Source organism: Haliotis rubra, unplaced genomic scaffold (genome assembly GCF_003918875.1).
Source record: "Haliotis rubra isolate DU_JTF1 unplaced genomic scaffold, ASM391887v1 Scf43, whole genome shotgun sequence".
Classification (NCBI taxonomy): domain Eukaryota; kingdom Metazoa; phylum Mollusca; class Gastropoda; order Lepetellida; family Haliotidae; genus Haliotis; species Haliotis rubra.
Window position 1 is genome coordinate 1,052,814 of NW_025767113.1, and position 25,543 is coordinate 1,078,356.

General features: G+C 43.0%; 1 protein-coding gene across 1 annotated transcript; it reads right to left on the reverse strand.

Annotated features, from left to right (window-relative positions):
• Positions 1–1,355: 1,355 nt before the first annotated feature.
• LOC124289014 lies at positions 1,356–25,094 on the reverse strand. Its single transcript, XM_046725613.1, is given in 11 exon segments — positions 1,356–4,760; positions 4,762–5,342; positions 5,595–5,884; positions 6,657–6,790; positions 8,787–8,914; positions 10,054–10,152; positions 11,171–11,392; positions 11,684–11,828; positions 11,831–12,408; positions 12,547–12,708; positions 24,998–25,094. Coding segments are annotated over 10 exon segments (3,105 nt in total). The 5' UTR covers positions 12,647–12,708; positions 24,998–25,094; the 3' UTR covers positions 1,356–3,932.
• Between the last annotated feature and the right edge of the window lie 449 nt (positions 25,095–25,543).

A 25,543-nucleotide genomic window follows, 5' to 3' on the forward strand; every position in this document is an offset into this window, starting at 1 on the left:
CAGCACGATGTCCTTAGTTGAAATTACATTACAAGACATTTATACACTATATTCTCCAGATATATGATCTGCCGAGCTCTACAGATTCAGATTCATGATAATGAATGGTTCAATAGGTGGTAATATGTCAAGGGACATTCCAAAATGTGGACAACAAACAATCTGTCAAATAATCCTTTTAATGGTGATTCAACCATTTTCAACAACCATGACCCAGACACAGCTGGAAGCTAAGAGATGCCCCTTGACCTGAGAGTCCACTGATGGATGACGAGAACAAGGTGGACTGAGAGTGATAAGTACATCCAACTGGTACATCACAACATGGCCATTCATTGTTGGAGGTCAGGGGCCGGGAAACTCCATCACAACCCAACGGAGAATTGCCTGAGACAAATGGGTCAACTGTGAGCTTACATATATATTGTTAGATCTCAGCTCCACATATCAAAGTACTTTCAAAGATGCTGTATGAAACAGTTAATATATCAGACTGTTGACTGTTCACAAGAAGACAAAAGGGTAAATACATCAACTGTAGCAGACAGCAGACAATGTGGAAAATACCTCCGCTGTAGTAGACAGTAGACAATGCGGTAAATACCTCCGCTGTAGCAGAGAGTAGATAATGGGGTAAATACCCAAGCTGTAGTAGACAGTAGACGATGGGGTAAATACCCTAGCTGTAGTAGACACTTGGGTAAATACACTAGGTGTAGCTGACAGTAGACAATGGGTAAATACCCCTGCTGTAGTCGACAGTAGATGATGGGGGTAAATACCCTAGCTGTAGCAGACAGTAGACAATGGTGTAAATACCCTAGTTGAAGTTGACAGTAGACAATGGGGTAAATACCATTGCTGTAGTAGACAGTAGGTGATGGGGTAAAGGCCCTAGCCGTAGTGGTAGACAATAGGGTAAATTCCCCCACTGTAGTAGACAGCAGACAATGGGGTAAATACCCTAGCTCTAGCTGACAGCAGACAATGGGGTAAATATGTCAATGAAGCATCTCCAAAATAACTCGATGATATGTCTGAATGTAGTCCACAATATCTTTGTACAAAACTACAGACTCCTTAAATCTTTGGTTTCATGTGGCTTTCAGCAAATGAAACAATAAATATAAAACCAGTCTGCTTCAATGTTGAATGTTGTGAGTATGGCAGACCCTGTATGAATGGTAGGTTTCAGCATAATGTACATACAGTCCACAAGTACCATATGAATAGATTGACATTCCCAAATCCACCACGTATTACAATCATTTTGTCTCCATGGCTTCAAATGTGTGAAAAAACATTAACATGCTCTCTTGTAACCATGGTAACATGAATAACAGTACCAAATACCATAACTACGTTTGGCTTTACTTGATAATTGTATCATGCAGTATTAAAGATTTTCTCTCAAAATCTGATTTTCCTTCCACATGGTAAATGAATAATGTAAACCAATATATATCAATAAGTGAACAGAGGAGTATGTGAGGATCAATAAATATAAAACACTAATATGCTACCATCACAGGTCAACCTTACCCCTTCCCTTTACATCATTCTAAACCATGTGTGACTGGATTTCTATCTATAACACACCAGGGCCCCATCCTTGTGCTATGACTATCTTAAGCCCATGGTTCTTAAAACTGCCACTGCACTGGGAAGGGGCTGTGTTAATGTGAATTGTACATCAGCGGGAGTGAGATTGCAGTAGCTTGCCAGCCGTGTCGCAAACCAGGCAAGTAAAACAATGACACACCAATAAATATACACAGGTATATACACAGGCCAGACATGCTATATACAACACTAACTGTACACTCATTTCATATACAACATATGTAAATATGTAGGCTGAAATTATTATGTTGTGTAAACATAAATTCTGTTAATAAAAGCTTCATAAAATCATTTCAGAACACAGGCATAAAGGGACAAGAATCATGGACACACAAGTGGATTCCTTTGAACATGTTAAAATACAGAATTGATCTCTACTCTACAAATACAGTGCATGCAATGTTCTTGCAAATACCAACAGTGGTAATCATAGTAACTCTGCTGTAGAAACCTTGAAATGATATTGCATTGACGATGCACTTCCACAACATAATGCTACCAGTGTCTACGAGGAGTTGGCCTGAGGATTGTGAAGGCTTCTCGAAGGGCTGTATCTCAGGCACAGTGCTCCATCAGCTCATTTGGGCTTCTCCAGCAGGCTTCGGAGAGCGGGCAACCAGGGCTGACATTAACTTACTTAGATGTTGGCTTTGGGCTACAGTGTACAGTTTCACTTTTGCTTGCCAGATGACAAAGATTATTATTCAAACAGAGAAATGTTTAAAGTGTGTAACAATCACCAAACTCAAGACAAATACAGCCCACAGTAATGACCTAACTTTCTTCATTACTTTTCGTAGGATTAATTAAGACAAAATCATCAAAACAAATCACTCTTGCTCCACAAGTTTCTTGTATATTAGGAAAATTAGTAAAATCTACTAACTTCCTGCACTTATTGCTTACGACTCGAAATGTGGCTGTGCCAGACGATTGATGTTGAAAGCGTAGACTTTGATCACTTCCTGGTCTCGGGTAAACATCCATCTGCGCACGCATCACCAGAAGGTGATGTCAGCCACCTCTGATTATTGCCGTAAATCCCACAGATGAAAACAAAGAGTGGAGGTAGCTGAAAGCGCAGGGTGGGCCCTTATCATAAGTAGTGCAGGATAAGTATACAAATATAAAAAATATTTAGATTTTACTAAATTTTTAACTAATCCTGCACTACTTACTTCCTGCACATTTATCGGACAGGCAGGATGGAGGGTGTGTCATCTGTGGGGATCGCCTCGCAAGGTAAACAAAGACAGCTCAGTCAATGTTATCAAGTGCGCCTTGGTGGTGGAAAACCGCTGTCACACCTAGATCGGACAGCGAGTGACGATCAGGCAGTGGTAATACGCATATAAGACACATAGTCTTAAATGGAATATACCAGACAATTTTTAAAGCGTTATTAGCTTTAGGGAAATGTAGTAAAAAGCAGTGACTCGGGTTAACCTAAGCGTTACTCCTTAACTGACACACCCAGTTATTCTGGAACAACTCTTTTCCCATACGTCGTCGGCGTGCTTCATGGGAAGAAAAAGCATAGTCAACAGACAGTGACTATCTCTCAGTGGTAATTCGCATATAAGACATGTAGGCTTAAATGAAAAAGACCACGCGATTTTTGAAGCGAGATTTGCTTTAGGGAAATGCAGTAAAAAGCAGTGACTTGAGTTTTCAAAGTGTTGCTCCTTAACTGACACACCCAGTTGTTTCCCTCGGAACAACTCTTTTCCCACACAGCGACATCATGCCTCGTGGGAAGAAATATCATGAACGAAGACACCTTCGATCGTGGAATCTGGTCGACAGAGAGGGATTACATCTGTGGTCATTTGCATATAAGCCATATACTCTTAAATGCAAAAGGCCACACGATTCTTAAAGCATTATTAGCTTTAGGGAATGCAGTAAGAGGCATGGACCTGAGTCTATCCAAGTGTTACTCCTTAACTGACATTATAAATTATCACATCGTGTCAAGGGAAATACGGGGTTTTATCAGTCCCGAGTAAGGTTGTATTCCCCAAGCCGGAGGGGAGGGGAATACAACCTTACAAGGTGGCTGACGTCACCTTCCAGTGATGCATGTGCTGACGGATGTTTACCCGAGACCAGGAAGAGATCACAGTCTACGCTTTTCAACATCAATCGTCTGGCACAGCCACGTTTCGAGTCATAAGCAATAGATGCAGGAAGTAAGTAGTGCAGGATTAGTTAAAAATATGAGAAAATATTCCAAACTGTATAAAGATGACACCGCCCGGTAGCACATTGTGAGAGGCCTAAATGAGCTGTGGTCCCCATCAGCTGGGCTATAGTCGAGTCTGAGCTCGGGCCTGTGTGTGCATGGACTGTTGCCTTTGTTTGTAACACCCAGAACAGTAATGATCTAACTCAGGACTCCCAAAAAAATCACAACCATCATTTCTACATCTGTTACTTGAATACTGTCGCTGGCCAATCTGTGCTGGTCCTGTGGTCAAACGAGGATTAGACTGGGACAGGTCTGCTGGGACTTGGACACCTGATTGGCTCACACCTGATGTTGGCCGCGAAACCGATTGGCTAAGACCAGATGGAGGCCTTGCAGCTGATTGGTTGAAACCAGTAGGAGGTCTTGAAGCTGATTGACTGGAAGTAATATAAGTTGAACTGGACCTTCTCTGGTGTTGAGGGTCTGCAATCCTGTAGTCCACATTGTCATAGTCAGGAGACGGAGTTCGTGCATGCAGGCCATGTTGACCCATGTGGGACACATCCCCAACAGAGCGAGACTGATGGCGGTCCATGTTAGCAACAACAGACAGTCTGGAATCCTGCAGAGCAGGTTTCTCAGGACCATAATCCTCTACCCCAGTGTAGAACTTGGACTTTCCCAACTTGACAATGGTCGCTTCTTCCACCCCCTTGTTCCTGCCTGGGAAAGTATTATACACAAACTGCCCTCGCTGCTTCTCCTTGTCAATGGCTTCCTGCTTTTGTTGAGAGTAACACTTTGAACACAGATATGCAGTCTCGGCTGTACCAAACATCTGACAGCCTGGCGTTACACAGGTCACAGTCGAGGCGATTGAATGGGTGCTGACTCGGTTACGAATCTCTTCATTCTTTTTCCGCCACAAGTCTCTGTCCTTCTCGAAAGCGTTGTTCTGATGTGTGGAGATAGTTCTTGACGAGCTCCTGCTGCATCTTCGTCCTGCTCACACTGAGCCTGGCACACCACACTCTATCGCGACCAATATCAGTAGCAATGGTTGCAATAACCTTAGTACTCTGAGTGATAACACTCCCCACAGACTGGCGCCGACTGCTTTTGTCAGGGTCACCAATATTCTTCATGGCTTTACCAATATTCCCAAAGTTTTTCTTGATTTTCTTGCCCATACTTTTACCAATGCTCCCAAACTGTTTGGCCACGCTGTGCATCTGCTGTGACACCTTGGCATCCTTTTTCTTTTCCTTGTTTCCAACACAGCCTACGCTGTCATCAGACTCATAGGAGCCACAGGACTGCTTATCGCTGTCGTAGTCAGTGTCAAGGGTTGGGATCTGAAGCTTCTCCACATTCATGAACTGCTGCAGTAAGTTCAGTTTGTCCTCCGACGTCAGCTCTGCCACCTTCTTGTTGCTGCTGACTTTATTCCAGTCATACCGTGGACCAGGATCAATGTGGAAGTGAAGTGGAAGCAGCTGGAAGCTTGGGTCCACCAGGGGAATCGCAACTGTAACAGGGACACCATCTTATATAATGACTGAGAGAATGATTTCAGATTTTCAGTATGAACACTCACTAGGCTACCCATTATCAATAATGAAAAGCACAGGAAGCTGGGGATTCCACCACCTCTTATATCCTTAACCCAAATCCTCTAGGGATTCCACCTCTTATATGACAAGCACGGGTTGCTGGGGACCTAATCCGAATGCACACAAGATTACTGGTATGAAGTTGGCAATGTTAGAAAGGTACTTACTGGGTAGAAATGGTTTGTCATCAGGGGAGACCTCCTGCTCCATAGGAACCAGTGCGGAGAAGTGTGCAGCATCATACGTCAGCAGCAGTGGTGAGCGGTAGCACATCTTTGCCTCACACTCCAAGGGGAGATAAATCCCTCCAAATGGTATGGGGGCCAGGGCCTCTCCTCCCGAGTCCTTCAGGACTGTGTCAGCAACAACAATGATTGGTCTCTGCAGTACGTGCGCTAGCACAAACACATGGAACTCCTCTAGACTCTCGTACACCACGGGGTCACATGACGTACTGCTGAAACACACATAGTCCTCGAAATGGTTACAGGACATATTGTTAATACATATATGACAATACATAATCAGGGCAGTGAAAACAAAGAATGTCACCAAAGGGCAATCACAACTCTGTTAATTAACATATCTTACTTCTAAGCCCCTTGTAACCTTCTTAACAATCCCTCAGACGTGTTGAACTTCACTTACCACTCCAGAAGTTTAATAAGAATCTGTTTGCAGTTTCAGTTAAGTATCAGTCATCATTGTTTCCAGAGTGAGAGCAGGTGAAGTCACTCTCACACACATTACAGTTAATGATTGAATGTGCCTTCTTGGAGGCAGAACATCATTCTTGTATCACAGTGTTGGACTGAATACACGGTTTCAACATTGTTTTCTTCGCTGACACAAACTAAGCAAGGTAATCAGCTTTATGGTAGTGATTCCAAACATCTGCTCAATATTTATTACCCCTAATGCAGCAAGCATGTTTCCGAAATGTGCACTTGGTTCAGTTCATAGCAAAATGATCAATACCATTTTGAAAATGTAATCTGCACAAGTATCTACTGTATTTCCTTTCAAAATGGAAGTACTATTCAATCATCTGTTAACAACATGATCCATATGATATTCTCAAAATCCATTTCTTCACCTTAAAAGGAGTGCAATATTTATTCAAACCTACAAAAACTATGGAAGAGTCAACAGGTCTGACACAAGACCCCCAAATGATTTGTGACTTCAAAGAAAGTTTCTTGTGATGTAAATAACTGTGTTGTATGTACCCGTGAGTGACCGGACTGTCACAGCAGCTGGTTCTCTTTGTTGTTTCTGGAAATGTGCGTGGTGTTGGTGATGAAAGCTTCAACAGATTGTCCCATTCTGCCTGCCATTCCTCTTCAGACAACACAAGGCCAGACTGGAACACACATACAACACTGTCAATACATACTTCCTAGTAAACACTAAACCACAACTGGATACCTACTTTGGCCTACATCCCTTACAGAGAACTGCAGACTAAATACCTGATTAGGATTTGCCCTGGCTTACATCCCTTACAGAGATCTGCTCTTGCCAACTTCCCTTACTGGGATCTCCCTTGTCCTACATCACTGACTGGGATCTCCTCTGGCCAACATCCCTTACTGGGATCTCCCGTCTTACTCCTCTTATTGGGATCTCCCCTGGCCAACATCCCTTCCTGGGATCTCCCCTGTCCTACTCCTCTTATTGGGATCTCCCTTGGCCAACATCCTTTCCTGGGATCTCCCCTGGCCAACATCCCTTCCTGGGATCTCCCCTGTCCTACACCTCTTATTGGGATCTCCCCCGTCCTACACCTCTTACTGGGATCTCCCCCGTCCTACACCTCTTATTGGGATCTCCCCTGACTAACATCCCTCACTGGGATCTCCCCCGTCCTACACCTCTTATTGGGATCTCCCCTGTCCCTACACCTTACTGGGATCTCCCCTGTCTCCCTGTCCTACATCCCTCCCGGCCCTACACCTGGGATCTCCCCTGTCACCTCTTATTAGGATCTACACCCCTTGGGATCTTCCTGGGATCTCCCCTACATCCCTTGTCCCCTGTCCTACACACCTCTTGGGATCTCCCTGCCCTACTGGGATCTCCCTCCCATGTCCTACACCTCTTACTGGGATCTCCCCGTCCTACACCCTTACTGGGATCTCCCATGTCCCACCTCTACACTCTCCCTGGCCAACCTCCCTTCCTGTCCTACGCACCTCTCCTGGGATCTCCCCTGGCCAACATCCCTTACTGGGATCTCCCCTGTCCTACACCCCTTACTGGGATCTCCCTGGCCTAACATCCCTTACTGGGATCTCCCCTCTTACTGTCCTGTCCTACACCCCTTACTGGGATCTCCCTACTGGGATCTCCCCTGTCCTACACCCCTTCCTGGGATCTCCTACTATCCCTACACCCTTCCTGGGATCCCCCTGGCCTGGGATCCCCTCCCGTCCTACACCCTTATTGGGATCTCCCATGTCCTACACCCCTTACTGGGATCTCCCTGTCCTACACCCCTTACTGGGATCTCCCATGTCCTACACCCTCTTATTGGGATCTCCCTGGCTAACATCCCTCACTGGGATCTCCCCTGGCTTACACCCCTTACAGAGATCTGCCCTAACATCCCTCACTGGGATCTCCCATGTCCTAACACTGGCATCTCACCTGTCCTACACCCCTTACTGGGATCTGCCCTGGCCAACATCCCTCACTGGGACCTCCCCTTTCCTACACCTCTTATTGGGATCTCCCCTGTCCTACACCTCTTACTGGGATCTCCATTCCTACATGCCTTAACACCCTGGATTATAACCCTTACAGAGATCTGCCCTTGCCAACACCCCTTACTGGGATCCCCCCGTCCTACACCCCTTATGAGATCTCTGCCCTAGCTTACATCTCTTACTGGGATCTCTTCTGGCCAACACCCCTTACTGGGATCTCCCCTGTCTTACTTCCCTTAGTGGGACAGCCTATGGCCAACATCCCTTACCGTGGATCTCCCCTGGTCAAAATCCTTTACTGGGATCTCCTGTGGCCAACATCAGTTACTGGCATCTCCCCTGGCTTACAGTCATGACACACATGGTTAAAACAAGAATAAGCATCTCACATTTATCAGAGAGCGTTATCCATCTGAGAGTATCTGCTGCATCAACTCACTAGTATACTTAAGAGTATCTATTGTAGCAACTCACCTCTTTATACTTGAGAGTATCCATTGTAGCAACTCACCAGTATACTTAAGAGTATCTATTGTAGCAACTCACCACTATACTTAAGAGTATCTATTGTAGCAACTCACCTCTTTATTTGAGAGTATCCATTGTAGCAACTCACCAGTATACTTAAGAGTATCTATTGTAGCAACTCACCTCTTTATTTGAGAGTGTCTGCTGCCACCTCCACCGCCTGTACAAATTGTCCTTACAGCTTCCCCGGGTCATCTTGGCATAGAGAGCATTGCGAAGTATCAGTTGTCGGTCATGGATGCCCCACATGGCTGTCAACGACAACAGAGTCTGTACTAATACATGCGTAGTCAGTGCCCACATAATGTGGGTCCTTCAAAATTGATCTGTGTAAGTAACACTTGCGGTGATAATGAATGCGAACTGGTTCAAATCAAGTTAGTTTGCATGAAGTGCCCAAATGTATAATTTCTAAAATGTTTTTCTGTGAAGTCTCAAAGATCTAATACATATTAATACAGTACGTAACTCATTTTCCTGTGATGTCTCAAAGCTGTGATAAATATAAACATACTTCATCAATATATAAAAATAGAGTCACATAGACACATCTTAAGCACAGCCATGTGCTCTAGCACAGGGCAGTAGGACATTATTGTACAGTACCTAGTGACAGTAGGACATTATTGTACAGTACCTAGTGACAGTAGCACATTATTGTACAGTACCAAGTAACAGTAGGACATTATTGTACAGTACCTAGTAACAGTAGCACATTATTGTACAGTACCAAGTGACAGTAGGGCAGTATTGTAGTAGAGTACCTAGTGACAGTAGGTCATTAATGTACAGTACCTAGTGACAGTAGGCCATCATTGTACAGTACCTAGTGACAGTAGGCCATCATTGTACAGTACCTAGTGGCAGGACAGTATTGCACAGTACCTAGTCACAGTAGGACATTATTGTACAGTACCTGAGTGGCAGTAGGGCAGCATTGTACAGTGCAGTATTGTACAGTACCTAGTGACAGTAGGACAGTATTGTACAGTACCAAGTGACAGGGACAGTATTGTACAGTACCAAGTGACAGTAGGACATTATTATGTACAGTACCTAGAGACAGTAGGCCATCTATTGTACAGTACCTACAGTGGACAGTACAGTTTTTACAGTACCTAGTGACAGTAGGACAGTATTATACAGTACAAGTGACAGTAGGACACTATTGTACAGTACCTAGTGACAGTAGGACAGTATTATACAGTACCAAGTGACAAGTCATTATGATACAGTACCTTGTGACAGTAGGACAGTATTGTATAGTACCTAGTGACAGTAGGACAATATTATACAGTACCTAGTGACATTAGGACAGTATTGTACAGTACCTAGTGAGAGGACATTATTGTACAGTACCAAGTGACAGTAGGACAGCAATTTATTGTACCTAGTGATGCAGCATGGAGGAGACAGTTGCCATCTCCGGAGGTGGCCATGGGAAGAAGGCGCTGACAGATTCTCATCTCTGCCCACCAGTTAAGTCTCCCTTGAAACATATATAAAACCATCACAGTATGGATCAATCATACACACCATGGATCAACCATACACATCACAGCATAGATCCATCATACAGAATCACAGCATGGATCCATCATACACCATCACAGCATGGATCCATCATACACCATCACAGCATGGATCCATCATACACCATCACAGCATGGATCCATCAAACACCATCACCGAATGGATCCATCATACACCATCACAGCATTGATCCATCATACACCATCACAGCATGGATCAACCATACACCATCACAGCATGGATCCATCATACACCATCACAGCATGGATCCATCATACACCATCACAGCATGGATTCATCATACACCATCAGAGCATGGATCAATCATACACCATCACAGCATGGATCAACCATACGCCGTCACAGCATGGATCCATCATACACCATCACAGCATGGATCAACCATACATCATCACAGCATGGATCAACCATACACATCACAGCATGGATCAACCATACACCATCACAGCATGGATCAACCATACACCATCACAGCATGGATCAACCATACACCATCACAGCATGGATCAACCATACACCATCACAGCATGGATCAACCATACACCATGGATCAACCATACACCATCACAGCATGGATCAACCATACACCATCACAGCATGGATCAACCATACACCATCACAGCATGGATCAACCATACACCATCACAGCATGGATCAAACATCATACATCACAGCATTGATCAACTGCATGGATCAACCATACACCATCAAAGCATGGATCAACCATACACCATCACAGCATGGATCAACCGTACACCATCACAGCATGGATCCATCATACACTGTCACAGCATGGATCAACCATACATCATCACAGCATGGATCAACCGTACACCATCACAGCATGGATCCATCACACACCATCACAGCATGGATCAATCATACACCATCACAGCATGGATCCATCATACACCATCACAGCAAGGATTAGCCACATATCACATGATACGAACCTGCTTGTTCAAGAGACACTAGTGTAGAAGTCTCTATCAGGTCCTTCTCCAGGTATGCCCTGAAGTCCTCAGAGTACACGGTCAGGTCCGGGAGCAGAAAGGTAAGGAGGTACATGTGATCATGGCTGTCTTCCTCAATGTCATGAAGCACGCTTGACCTGGCCTCAGACACCAAATTTACATTCTCCATTATATTGGAAATTCCTCGCTTTAATTTAGGAGCTGTAAAACAAAATGTAATGTTTAAAAATATATAAAAAATTAAATGTTCAAATGTCAATGCATACAAATCATTCAGTCCTAATTCAGTGTAACCACTCATCTCTGCCACTGAAGCTGGTTTGATGTACACCCAACACCGTGTTTATGACAGTTTACAAACTCAATAAATTGGAAGAATGACTTTGGATGCCAAGTAGAGCTCCATCAAGACTTGACTAATGCTGATATATATGAAACCAAAAGAAACAGGGTTGCGATTCTCTATATCCAGTTCCATCACAGCAAACTTACTATGATCTCCAGCTGGTTTGCTGCCTGGAGTGACATTGCTGGCATCCTTGTGTTTGTCTGCCGCCCAGGAGCTGGGGGCGGCGGCATGGCTTTCTGAGCCTTCTGCTCCTCCAGAGAGAGGGGCATGGTCTCCTGGACCTGGGTCTGGCGCTGGAACTGTGGCGGCCTAAAGCCTTGCTGTGGTGGAGGGTTGGGCAGGACTCGATGGTGTTGCTGTGGAGATGGCTGTTGCTGCTGCTGTTGATACTGCTGGTGCTGAAAGGGTCTGGGTTCACTGGACCGGTTCTGAGACTGTGGTATTGTGGGAGCGGGTAGCTTGACAGCAGGCCCCCTTTCAACATGGATCGGTACTATTCTCTCTGTGGGACGATAAGCTGGATCTACTTGTGACCTTGCCCTTGTGTTTTGTTGAAGATCATCTGAAACAATGGGGAAGCCCGAGTGGGCCATGGTGTGACGCTGCATGGGCATGGTTTCATAGCCTGGTCGGTTAGATGGAACAGTGTAGCCACCAGCCCTCCCTACACCAGTGTTCGTGAAGCTCGGGGGGAAGGCTCCCCCTCCCCGCTGGCCAGGCAATGACCTAGGAGTGGTCCCCATGTGATGAACGGGGATGGGAGTGCCTCGATTATTTGGATGGTTTTGCATATTTCTGGCCCCCTGCACTGATTCAATACAAAGTTTCTCTATCTCCTTGTAGTTGTCCTGAAGCTGCCAGTTGTTTTCTGAAACACATGGGTAGTTCATGTATGTATTGAGGTAGAACTGGTCCTGAGCAACCACCAATGTAAATATCTCTGACGCAATTGGTGACTTAACAGACTGATGGTGGCCAAGGGTCAGATATCCCAGTAAGCACTCACCTTGCAGAAGCCCGAGGGCAAAGTCCCTGTTTGCTCCTGTGTTTCGAACAAGCTCTTCCAGAATCCGAGTCTTGGTCTGGTGGTTGAGAGTGTCCGTCATGGCCGCTGGAGTGAGTCATGGTCAACTCTCACACACTGGCCTCGCCACCAGACATCAGCTCTCTGGAACGTATGAACACAGGGACATCAGCTCTCTAGACATCACATTTGTATTTGACCAAAGCATTTGTTTCAATCTCTTTTGTAAAACATCTTTCCATCTTTCAATGACCCATCATGGCCATGCTATAAAAGGATCAATATATTTTCTTACGTACTGTTACACTGTTATCCATGTATAAACAAAGCAGCTGTACACCATTCACACATTTCACAACCATGACAACAGTGCCAGAGGGACGTAGCTAGAACTTGCAAATTGCAGTCACTGCTAACTAGATTAACTAGCTTCTGCACCACTTTACCATATCGCTGCCACTGTCAACAACAGATTTACCTGTGTCCCCTGTGTCAACAATAGACATACCTGCATTGTTACCATTGTCAGCTAAGTCTTATCTGTGTCCTCACCACTGTCAACTAGTTCCACCCGTGCCTCAACTTGCCATACCTGACTCTTTACCACTGTCAACTAAATTTTCACCTGTGCCTTCACCATTGCAGGGGTGGAAATAACTTTAAAATTGCTAGTGTACTCCGGTACAGTGGCACATGTGAAATCACTTGCCCTGATAATTTTTCCACTATACCGGCCGTTTTCTTGTTGAATTTTTTAAATAAACAACATAATTAACATTGGAAAGTCAACTGGATGCCGGTACAGTATGATATATGAATTTGCTTGCCCGACAGAAAAAAACACTGTACTCAGACGTCGGGCAATGGGTTATTTCCACCCCTGCATTGTCAGGTTTACTTGTGTCCTTCTGAATGCGGAGTTTATCATCGTTAGTAACAGTGTTACCTGTGTGACTGCAGACTGCTATATCACCATCTTGCCCAAGTGTTTCATACAGTAGAAATACCGGGCTGTCCCACACAGCCTGGCTTGCCTCTAGTGCGTTGATCAGTTTGCTTGGTCACAGCAAATATTACCCAATTCAAATACAACATGTACCACTACACAGGTGGTAACCACTCCTAACCCCCGTCTCGAGGACAGGGCGGGGGAGATTATCACGGAAATCGTAATGAAACGTCATAGTAGAATGACTCAGTGTTAATAACAATGATAGGTCTTTACTAACAAAACCTAAACAATCACCACACGGACTCAAGCTAAACCTGGCCACACACGTGTCAGTCAGTCACTTGTCTCCAAACCAGTGTGATTTGTCCTGGAAACAGCTGTGAGGATGTGAGGAGATGTGCAGCCACCTGGGTGTTACGGTGGACCTAGTGCCCCTCTGGGGAGCAGGTACTGGTAACGCCACTGTGTCACGGTGGACCTAGTGCCCCTCTGGGGAGCAGGTACTGGTAACACCACTGTGTCACGGTGGACCTAGTGTCCCTCTGGGGAGCAGGTACTGGTAACACCACTGTGTCACGGTGGACCTAGTGCCCCTCTGGGGAGCAGGTACTGGTAACGCCACTGTGTCACGGTGGACCTAGTGCCCCTCTGGGGAGCAGGTACTGGTAACGCCACTGTGTCACGGTGGACCTAGTGCCCCTCTGGGGAGCAGGTACTGGTAACGCCACTGTGTCACGGTGGACCTAGTGTGCCTCTGGGGAGTGGTACCACTGTGTCACGGTGGACCTAGTGCCCTCTGGGGAGCAGGTACTGGTAACGCCACTGTGTCACGGTGGACCTAGTGCCCCTCTGGGGAGCAGGTACTGGTAACGCCACTGTGTCACGGTGGACCTAGTGCCCCTCTGGGGAGCAGGTACTGGTAACGCCACGGTGTCACGGTGGACCTAGTGCCCCTCTAGGGAGCAGGTACTGGTAACGCCACTGTGTCACGGTGGACCTAGTGCCCTCTGGGGAGCAGGTACTGGTAACAGGTACCACCACGTGTCACGGTGGACCTAGTGCCCCTCTGGGGAGCAGGTACTGGTAACACCACTGTGTCACGGTGGACCTAGTGCCCCTCTGGGGAGCAGGTACTGGTAACGCCACGGTGTCACGGTGGACCTAGTGCCCCTCTGGGGAGCAGGTACTGGTAACGCCACGGTGTCACGGTGGACCTAGTGCCCCTCTGGGGAGCAGGTACTGGTAACGCCACGGTGTCACGGTGGACCTAGTCTGGGGAGCAGGTACTGGTACCTGTGTGTCCGCGGTGGACCTAGTGCCCCTCTGGGGAGCAGGTACTGGTAACGCCACGTGTCCACGGTGGACCTAGTGCCCCTCTGGGGAGCAGGTACTGGTAACGCCACGGTGTCACGGTGGACCTAGTGCCCCTCTGGGAGCAGGTACTGGTAACGCCACGGTGTCACGGTGGACCTAGTGCCCTCTGGGGAGCAGGTACTGGTAACGCCGTGGACCCAGTGTCACGGTGGACCTAGTGCCCCTCTGGGGAGCAGGTACTGGTAACGCCACGGTGTCACGGTGGACCTAGTGCCCTCTGGGGAGCAGGTACTGGTAACGCCCACGGTGTCACGGTGGACCTAGTGTCCCTCTAGGGAGCAGGTACTGGTAACGCCACGGTGTCACGGTGGACCTAGTGCCCCTCTAGGGAGCAGGTACTGGTAACGCCACTGTGTCACGGTGGACCTAGTGCCCCTCTAGGGAGCAGGTACTGGTAACGCCACGGTGGACCACTGTGTCCGCGGTGGACCTAGTGCCCCTCTGGGGAGCAGGTACTGGTAACGCCACTGTGTCACGGTGGACCTAGTGCCCCTCTAGGGAGCAGGTACTGGTAACGCCACTGTGTCACGGTGGACCTAGTGCCCCTCTAGGGAGCAGGTACTGGTAACGCCACTGTGTCACGGTGGACCTAGTGCCCCTCTAGGGAGCAGGTACTGAGCATGTCACGGTGTCACGGTGGACCTAGTGCCCCTCTAGGGAGCAGGTACTGGTAACACCACGGTGTCACGGTGGACCTAGTGCCCTCTAGGGAGCAGGTACTGGTAACGCCACTGTGTCATCACAGAGCCTGACAGTCAAGCCCCGAGCTCACAGAAGGAAGTTTCCCAGGAATGAACATTATATAGCTTACACGTGAAACCCATGTTTGACAACCAGCCTGATCCACTTGATGAGTACAATGAACTAATTTGGGGGACTGATCTTAGCTGCTCTCTGGGCATGTTGAAGTACAACTGATTCTGGGCTGCTACAACAGCATAAGACGTGGCCTGAAACGTACTCTGCAGACTATTGCCTGATGGCAAACAGGAACAGAGCAAGCCATTGTTTAGTCAGGGATAATTGTCACAAGATAATATGTCTGCAAACAGTTTTGCTGAAAGAGACTTTATCAGTGTTCAAGTAAATTATTCACTTATTGTTTGAATCATTATGATATTTCTACAATATTACAATATTTACACTCAGTGGGTTAAAACGTGTCTGGTAGCACATTGTTACTGCTACAATCAAGGCAGCTGGAAGTTACTTCCTTCTCTTTGAACATTTAGCCTGCGATGATAAACACTGACACATACTGTGAGTGTTGTCAACATGCTATCTGCAGTAACACAAGGGCACCTCACTGCTTGTTTATGAGGGAGAGATTTCTACCTGGAAATACTACTCCACTGATCATGCTGATGATGGACACTTGCATCAGTTATACTGCACTTTCACAGTGAAGTTCTCTCATCCTTGCCTTCACCCTCAGTTGCCATGGTTACAAACATGTGTCAGGGAAAAGTCAGATTTTTAATAAACCCTAAATGAATATAATCAATATTTATTGGATGTTGCAAATGATGCTGAAACTGAAAAATCGTTTAAAAGGGTTGAAAAGTGATGGAAAGGAGACTTTAAATTTGTACCTGGAATCTGAAATCTATTCTGCATTTAGCAAAAGCACACAAGACTTTGACTGCCCATGTGACCATGGTCATTGCTAGTCAGGGAAAGATAATTTCTTGCTACATGGAAGTTGGGTTTCTGCTTCCATGTTGACACACACTAACGCAAGTACCAGCAGAAAACACCAGACACCTTTCATAATCATTACAATGATAATATAGTATTTGCTGAGTTCAAAAACAAACTCATTTGGAGCTTTGTTGTCACTTTGACAACACACATAGGATCAGTAGCATGTAAATGATAATGAAATGATATCCGCTACTAATAGCTACAACTAGCTTTTCCTTTGGAACCTCCTCTGAAATATTTATTTTCAAATCCAAGGGATTCGATGTGAAAATGCTTATCGCAATACATCCTATCGTTACTTTGAAGCATCATTTCACTCCTTGTAAATAAAACTTGATAGTATTATCATGAAAACTATTTGTCTGTAGTAAACCTATAGACTATTCTGAGATGATTCGGTGAAAGATCAAAGGAGCCGACAGTACTTTATCAGACAATAATGTACACTTTTTGACATTTCGTCACAATGTATAGGCATCACTGCGTCCTCGTGCTTTAACTATACTAGTTCTGGGCGAAAGTGTGCTTTATCACACAATACATGGTCGTAGAGCAAACTGTATTGCTAAAATTATCTGTTATTGTTTGTTATCCAAAGAGAAGACACGGTAAAAGTCAGCTGGGGGAATAACATTTTTTCAACTTCAGCTACATGTCTAAAACATTTCATCACAGTCAGTAATATTGGGAAGTAGAGGGTTGTATGTTCAAATAAAATAAAATAATTCCAAAGAACAAATTCTGGCTAGTGGTTTGTAAACCTTTGGCACAGGCTGCACAACTGAATTAAACATTTCTCAAGACTACTCATTAAGACGTTGGCTTTTGTTAACTGGTCACAATGACCCCATGTTTCCACTGTGTCAGTTTAGATTAGGAAGAGCCCATGCATGGAGCCCATGCATGGAGCCAGCAACCTGGCTTTATAAGGGACTGGCCCACAGTGGTGTTGAGTCAAACAAATAAACTTTTCAACTGGAGATACTCTAAATGCTTGACTTGTTCAATGATTTTGCTGCTTCGAGGACGAGTATGTCATTTGTAAGTCTGAGGCAATCCACCATTTTAATGAGTGACGAAGGGCTTAATGTCCTCCACACTGGGTGCTTAATGTCTTTGTGATGCCTGCCATTAAAATACAACTTGAAAGTAATCAGATTATATCATACTATCCTGTATTAAAGTTTACTATGGGAACAGGGTTCAGTGGGTGAAACATTTCCTGTGGTAATGTAAGTGTCAGAGTTTGTACTGGACACGCCCTGTGATCATGCTCATGCAACCCTGCGTCAAAGTCAAGGGGTTCTTTTCATGAGGTTTATGTTCAGGTTTAAGGGGGTTTCTAGATTTAAATAACCTAATAGAGAGTTTTGCACAATACAGAAATGACTGAGTGTTCAGTAGAATGGACATCTAGTAATATTGACAGCACCAAATTCTTCACAAAAATATATATAGGTTCTGTAAGTAAAGTAATGATCAAATATCACATGATATGACACTAAACTGCAGCACCATTTCATTACTACAGAACTGTCCTATTGCCACAAGATTAATTATTGGATCTCACCAATGAAAGCTGATAGACCACAAAGACCCAGGGGCCCCCTTTATTTCGAGCACAGTATCTGACTGTAAAGTAACAAGAAACTCTTGGAGTGCATACACAGATATTCAGTTCTTCCCACACTGGACCACTAGCTCCTGGTCAGCTGACCAGACCAACAAGTACAGCTGTCACCTGTTATTCTGAAATGACCCTGGCAATGAAAGACACATGGAGGACTGCAAACATGTAGCACAACAAACATTCCCTCATTATAACACCATCCTCATCATATCATATCATCATGTATATTAAAATTATAACAAAACCAAATGGACAAAACCCATACAGGTGCATTACCATGTATCGTCATAAGATATTTGTTCAGTTGTAATTATACTAAACGTTTAAATTATCTGCAAGAAGTTGCCATATGGTGAACAGGGGAGAGGGTGTCTCCACAAGAGCTGGGACATGCAGCTGACCTCTACCAGCGGAGCAAACACACAATCAATCTGAACCCTGATTACTAACATCTTGTGGCAGATCAGATTATATCTAATAATAACCACTTATTGCTGGTGATCACATTCCACACTAAGTAAATGCTCCACAGCTTAATACAACACCTCAAATCTCTTGAGTGCTCCGCTTGTTAGCTGTCATGTCATGGTGTCTAGACCAATACAACCTCTGCAGGCAGTGAGATGGATGTGTATGGATACAGCATGAAGACAGTGTGTGTTTCCTTCTGAAGTACACACTATAGTTCTGCTATGTGTCTGTACACTGTAAATATGTACAACACTATATTCCTGCTATATGTCTATACACTGTAAATATATACAACACTATATTCCTGCTATGTCTGTACAATGTAAATATGTACAACACCATACTCCTGCTATGTCTGTACACTGTAAATATGTACAATACTATATTCCTGCTATGTTTGTACACTGTAAATATGTACAACACCATACTCCTGCTATGTCTGTACACTGTAAATATGTACAACACTATATTCCTGCTATGTGTCTGTACACTGTAAATATGTACAACACTATATTCCTGCTATGTCTGTACACTGTAAATATGTACAACACTATATTCCTGCTATGTGTCTGTACACTGTAAATATGTACAACACTATATTCCTGCTATGTGTCTGTACACTGTAAATATGTACAACACTATATTCCTGCTATGTGTCTGTACATAATATGTACACTGTAAATATGTACATACTATATTCCTGCTACTCCACTGTAAATATGCAACACTATATTCCTGCTGTCTGTACACTGTAAATATGTACTATATTCCTGTAAATATGTACAACTGTATATATGTACCTGCTATGTTCTGTACACTGTAAATATGTACAACACTATATTCCTGCTATGTGTCTGTACACTGTAAATATGTAAAACACTATATTCCTGCTACACTGTGTCTTTGCTATGTACACTGTAAATATGTACAACACTATATATCCCTGCTATGTCTGTACACTGTAAATATGTACAACACTATATTCCTGCTATGTCTGTACACTGTAAATATGTACAACACTATATTCCTGCTATGTCTGTACACTGTAAATATGTACTGTATTCCTGCTACTGTAAAAATATGTACAACACTATATTCCTGCTATGTGTCTGTACACTGTAAATATGTACAACACTATATTCCTGTCTGTACACTGTAAATATGTACAACACTATATTCCTGCTATGTGTCTGTACACTGTAAATATGTACAACTATACTATATGTGTCTGTACACTGCTATGTCTGTACACTGTAAATATGTACAACACTATAGTTCTACTATGTCTGTACACTGTAAATATGTACAACACTATATTCCTGCTATGTGTCTGTACACTGTAAATATGTACAACACTATATTCCTGCTATGTCTGTACACTGTAAATATGTACAACACTATATTCCTGCTATGTGTCTGTACACTGTAAATATGTACAACACTATATTCCTGCTATGTGTCTGTACACTGTAAATATGTACAACACTATATTCCTGCTATGTGTCTGTACACTGTAAATATGTACAACACTATATTCCTGCTATGTGTCTGTATGTGTCTGTACTGTAAATATGTACAACACTATATTCCTGTGTCTATACACTGTAAATCTGTACACTGTAAATATGTACAACACTATGTACATATTCCTGCTATGTGTCTGTACACTGTAAATATGTACAACACTATATTCCTGCTATGTGTCTGTACACTGTAAATATGTAATATTCCTGCTATGTGTCACAGGAAATATCTGAGAGAAACAAATAAAGGGATCTTTAATATTTTCCAGTTTTTCAGTTTACCAGCTTTGAATAGCGCTGTGGCGATGAAAACTGGAAAATAAGAAGGGAACACTTGCATTTTCCTGTGATTCTTTTCTCTCAGTATATATACAACATTATATTTGTGCTGTGTCTGTACACTGTAAACATGCAACATGTCTGTCATGACTGTGGACTGTAATTCATTCAAGTCTGCACGAGACAAATCAGTGGCTGATATTGAGAATGACTACCCCATGTCACCTTTTCATAGCAGGAACAGGAGTTCATTGTTTTACCCTGGATACTAGGCCTTTGTTGCAGTGCGGTGATTATTACCATCATTGTCTTTGTTGCCGTAATCACTGTGGTTTGCCTTTAGTACAACCACTGTGTTTTGTACTGCCACTGCAATACCTTTGTTGGGATATGTATTATTGGTAAACTTTGATAATGTTAGAATACCATTGTTAATTACATCTTAACTCTTTGTTGTTTGCTCGATTCATACTGACTTCTTTTACAGACTGACTTTCGGTCAACTTTTAGTTTCAGCTTGGGAATCAACAACACATAACAATGGACCAATCAGATGCCAGCTTACTAAAATGAATCAGCAGCATTTTCTCAACATCTAAAAGTTAAAATTTAGAAATTTACAGCAGAAACTGGAGTGAGTGCGGATGGTTTTTACGCCACTTTTAGCAATTTTCCATCAATATCACGGCAGTGGACAATACCCTTCAAAGGTACAATATTTTGGTTGTAGATGCACCAGTGCCCAGACACCACAGGATGACTAAAATAGACACAATGAGTGACATAATAATGCAAACAAGATGACAGGCTCAGTTCTCAAGCTACAAAAAAGGGACAAGGAGCTTAGATCAATGGTAATGTCAGAACAGCTGACTCAGCAAATGTATTTACATAGAAAGCCTGTTGGTCATATGTACATGTCACTCTTCCCCCACTATTATATTATTGTTCAGCAACGTGGTACAGGAAACATCTCCCTCACACTGGAGTGCTCATATCGCCTATGTCTTGCTCATCCCTCTCTAGAAAGGAGGAAGAGCACTTTATGTTCATAATTGTCATCAAGCACGTTGTTAACCCTACTGACTGAAGCATACATAAGATGGGCTGGGTAGTCATCTCTTCGTCAACACTGACTTTAATACTGACATTTCTACAACACAATTTGAACACAGCCAACGCCTATATCCATGACAGTCAGTGCTAGAAATGAAGTGTGTCCTTCAAGTTTTCAGTGATAAAGGGAAGCACTTGAATGAAAGGACCTCCCAAAACAGTGCTTAATACATAAGGGTTATGCCATGGACCCCTTAAGTAACTTATATTTTCTATTTTGAACAGTTTTATCTCATTGTATTACAATAATGACATGAATTGTTCAACTATTGCCATGGTTGAAGATCTCTCTTATTACCAGGTTAAATCTTTGATTCAAACCCATTCAGCAGATCCTGAGTGTTGCCATGCTCCCTTGAATCTAATATTTGACAGTATGATAGTTACATAATACTATCCCATTATAAAATCTTGGCAAACTCCCAAATGTTTCATTTAGTTACCATTTCATGAGAACAAATGCAAATAATGTCTGTGAATATGCTCTGTCTGATCATGCTGATCTGGCATGATATTTAATATCAACATGACAATTACCTGCCAGCTGTATAGAATGTAATTATTGTAGTAAATTCCAATTTCAAAATTTATCAGAGTTCTTACAACATTCTCTTAAAAGGAAAAGGATAGTAATCTGTTAATAAATCATATTCTGCTAAGCTTTGCAATGCAAATACATCCACTGGAAAAACTTACAAAAGTAAAAGGTCCGGAAATTTGTTAATCACAGTTGTGTATTTGTACATAACATTAAAATTATTTGTTTCAATAAAAAAAATTAATCCCAACATAATGATGTCATGATTAATTCCGCTAGTAATGATTCATTGATAAAACACAATTACATGGATTGATACTAAAGCAATGTCCATTCAAAATACTGCAAATCACATTCACGATACATTTCATAGTCTCTGCTTCAAGTCACCCAGCGGGCGGTGGGGTAGCCTAGTGGTTAAAGCGTTGGCTCGTCACGCCGAAGGCCCGGGTTCGATTCCCCACATGGGCACAATGTGTTAAGCCCATTTCTGGTGTCCCCCGCCGTGATATTGCTGGAATATTGCTAGAAGCGGCGTAAAACTAAACTCAGTCAGTCAGTCAGTCAAGTCACCCAGCACAACCATTATCAGTGATTATGAACTGTTATGTTGGGGTAACAACAACTTTAACATGAAAGAAACACGATACATGCATTTCAACATTAGTCGGATCTAATGTGATCCTACTCGTCACTGAAGGAGTCAATATATTGAAAACAGATTACAGCAAGTAGAGACTTACAACCTGTAAAGGACCCTTCACATGCTAACTCCAGCAGGAAGACCTACATGGGCGGTGATCAACATATAGTGAAGATTTTGACACTATTCAATGCAGATGTTGTGACAGTTAACACAGAATCAATAACAACCATGTCAGTTCTTAAGCTTCTGACACAGTGAGCTTGTCAGTGTAGATAGATGGTACACTCACCTAAATGTCAATTACATATACATATTTTTTTAGGTACATTTAATGGCCATCTCATATTGTGGAATTTTCACTTACTCTTTACTCATAATTATATAATATGGCTTTCCTACACAGAGCATGAAACACACAATACCCATGACAGTTAACACCAGTGTTGAATAGGTAGTTGACAGCTGACAGTGGGTGCCCACAGGGAATGTCACACAGTCTGTCGAGGGTAAGCGGTATACAGAGAACTAGATGGGTTTCAGGGCAGACAGGGGTTACCCGGTTTTAACATTATTCAGCCTATCAAATATACTACCCATCAAAAGTTTAGACTCACTTAAAACACTCACTATATGTTATGTATATATTTATATATTATATGGTTAGATCGAAGATTGATTTCTCCACTAACATGGGGGGAACCAACTGCAAACCTTATGTAGATGAACTGCACGAGAATCATGCATCAAATTGCGGAATAGCTTGTGCAAATATCATGCATGTAAACAGCTTCGATTTGGTGTAAAGTTTTGTTAAGAATTCGCCAGTTTTCACTATTTTTATCATTTATTAAACTTATGACAATAATCTATTCAACGTTACGAATTTGTTTTACAATACATTAGTTCATGTGTAAACAGTACCTTTAAACAGTATGGAATATTTTGTAAAATTTAGTTCAGAACAGTTGCCTGAAGTAAGTGGCTATATTTACACTAGTGAGTCTAACCTTTGATGGGAAGTATATTTAAGGTTATTGTGCATCATTGAATATGTCAAAGTATAAGAACTAGGAATAGAGCAACTAGAGATTTGAATCAAGTCATATTTACAAAAATTCACTAATGAAATACTAGTTTATGTTTTATAGGTGGCTCTGACTAAGGCATGAATGCACTCCCAATCACAATACAATGCATAAGTTTGACTCCGCTGTCCACTACTTACTGGAACATGTACATACACCCCTGATGCAAGCTTGTTTGTGTTGGAAGGAAATATGATCTACGCCCTACACTTAAAAAGACAGAGGATTAAATATGTTGAACAATTCCTGTACTGTAAGCAAAAAGTATATACCATGAAGCAATTGAGGTAGTTGAAGAATCTAAATTATATCACAAAACATTTAATACACAGAAGCATTCCATCTTGTTTCACACATAAACATATTGTGCATATAATTGAAATAATCCTTGAGGTGCCTTGATTCAAAATGTTCCTCCCAGTCCAATAGAACATTCCATGACATAACAGTTCAGGAAAAAATACCTTGTAATTATATCAATTTAATGCATGAAAACTCAACAAAATAACTAACTAATCTGCAGTGACAAAACTGTCAACAACAAATCATGTAGAGAGTTACCTTGTCAGCTAAACCATTTCAAATATATCCTCATGTATCCTCCAAAACAAACAATATTCACTTCACATTCAAGTTTCAGGCAAAACGTCTGTAACACAAACTGTTGTATAATACTGGGTGGTTTTCATACATCTACATGTTTTCATGTTTTGTAGCACACAACATAAATTCTAACCAACGATCGTGGCTGCACAATAAGGTGAGATTTGAACAGGGCGGTGTATGATTCATACATAAACAATGTGAAGTGGCCACGCACTTCTTATTTCGGAACATCCAGCTACAAACATTATACCCCATTATACGTGTCTAATGTCATTTGTAAACAAATCAGTGCTTCCGTCAAAGTGCTCAGCAATGTAACGTCTCTGTCGTCCGTCTTCCCCTAATCCTACAATTTCAAGTTCAAAGCCAAGTTGTTATGATCTTAATTTTCTACAAATCGATGTACAAGGAACATACTGGAAAATTAGCTATAGACACATTGAGGGATTTCTAGTCCGTGCCTGTCTCGCCTCATGGGATTCTACATAAAATAAATGAGCTGCCATTACCTTACTACACTCACTAATCCAAATCCTCTCCCGTTGGTAATTAGACATCCGCCATGTTTAACTTCCCGTCCACGTCCGCGCATGTGCAGTGAAGGCGGACTAAAGATGCTCTGTGCGGGAAATTTAAAGTACCTATGAGGGCTAAGAGATTTTGACACTGAGTGTGAGTTGTAAACTTCATATTTTTCGGAATGGAAGGTGTGTATGAGCAGCCCCTTTCACAAATAACCAGACAGTTCAGCAACAACAGGATAAATTCAAAGATTAAAAAAGGCGTTGTAAGACTTGAGTGATCAACACCAAGACCACACTCCGGCACAGCGATGACATAACATCACTGCCACAGGCTAATTTGCATATCACATGACCGGACTTTTCTCTTGTTTGTAATCAAACGCGCATATTCATAATAAGAAGAGACTGGACTCACGAAAGATTTTCGGCGCTCTCTTCATAATGTTTTACATTGTTACATATATATTCTTCCACAACTGCGACAGTAAGGTCTATGACAGTACATATTTAGATATTAAACTGGCTGCATCG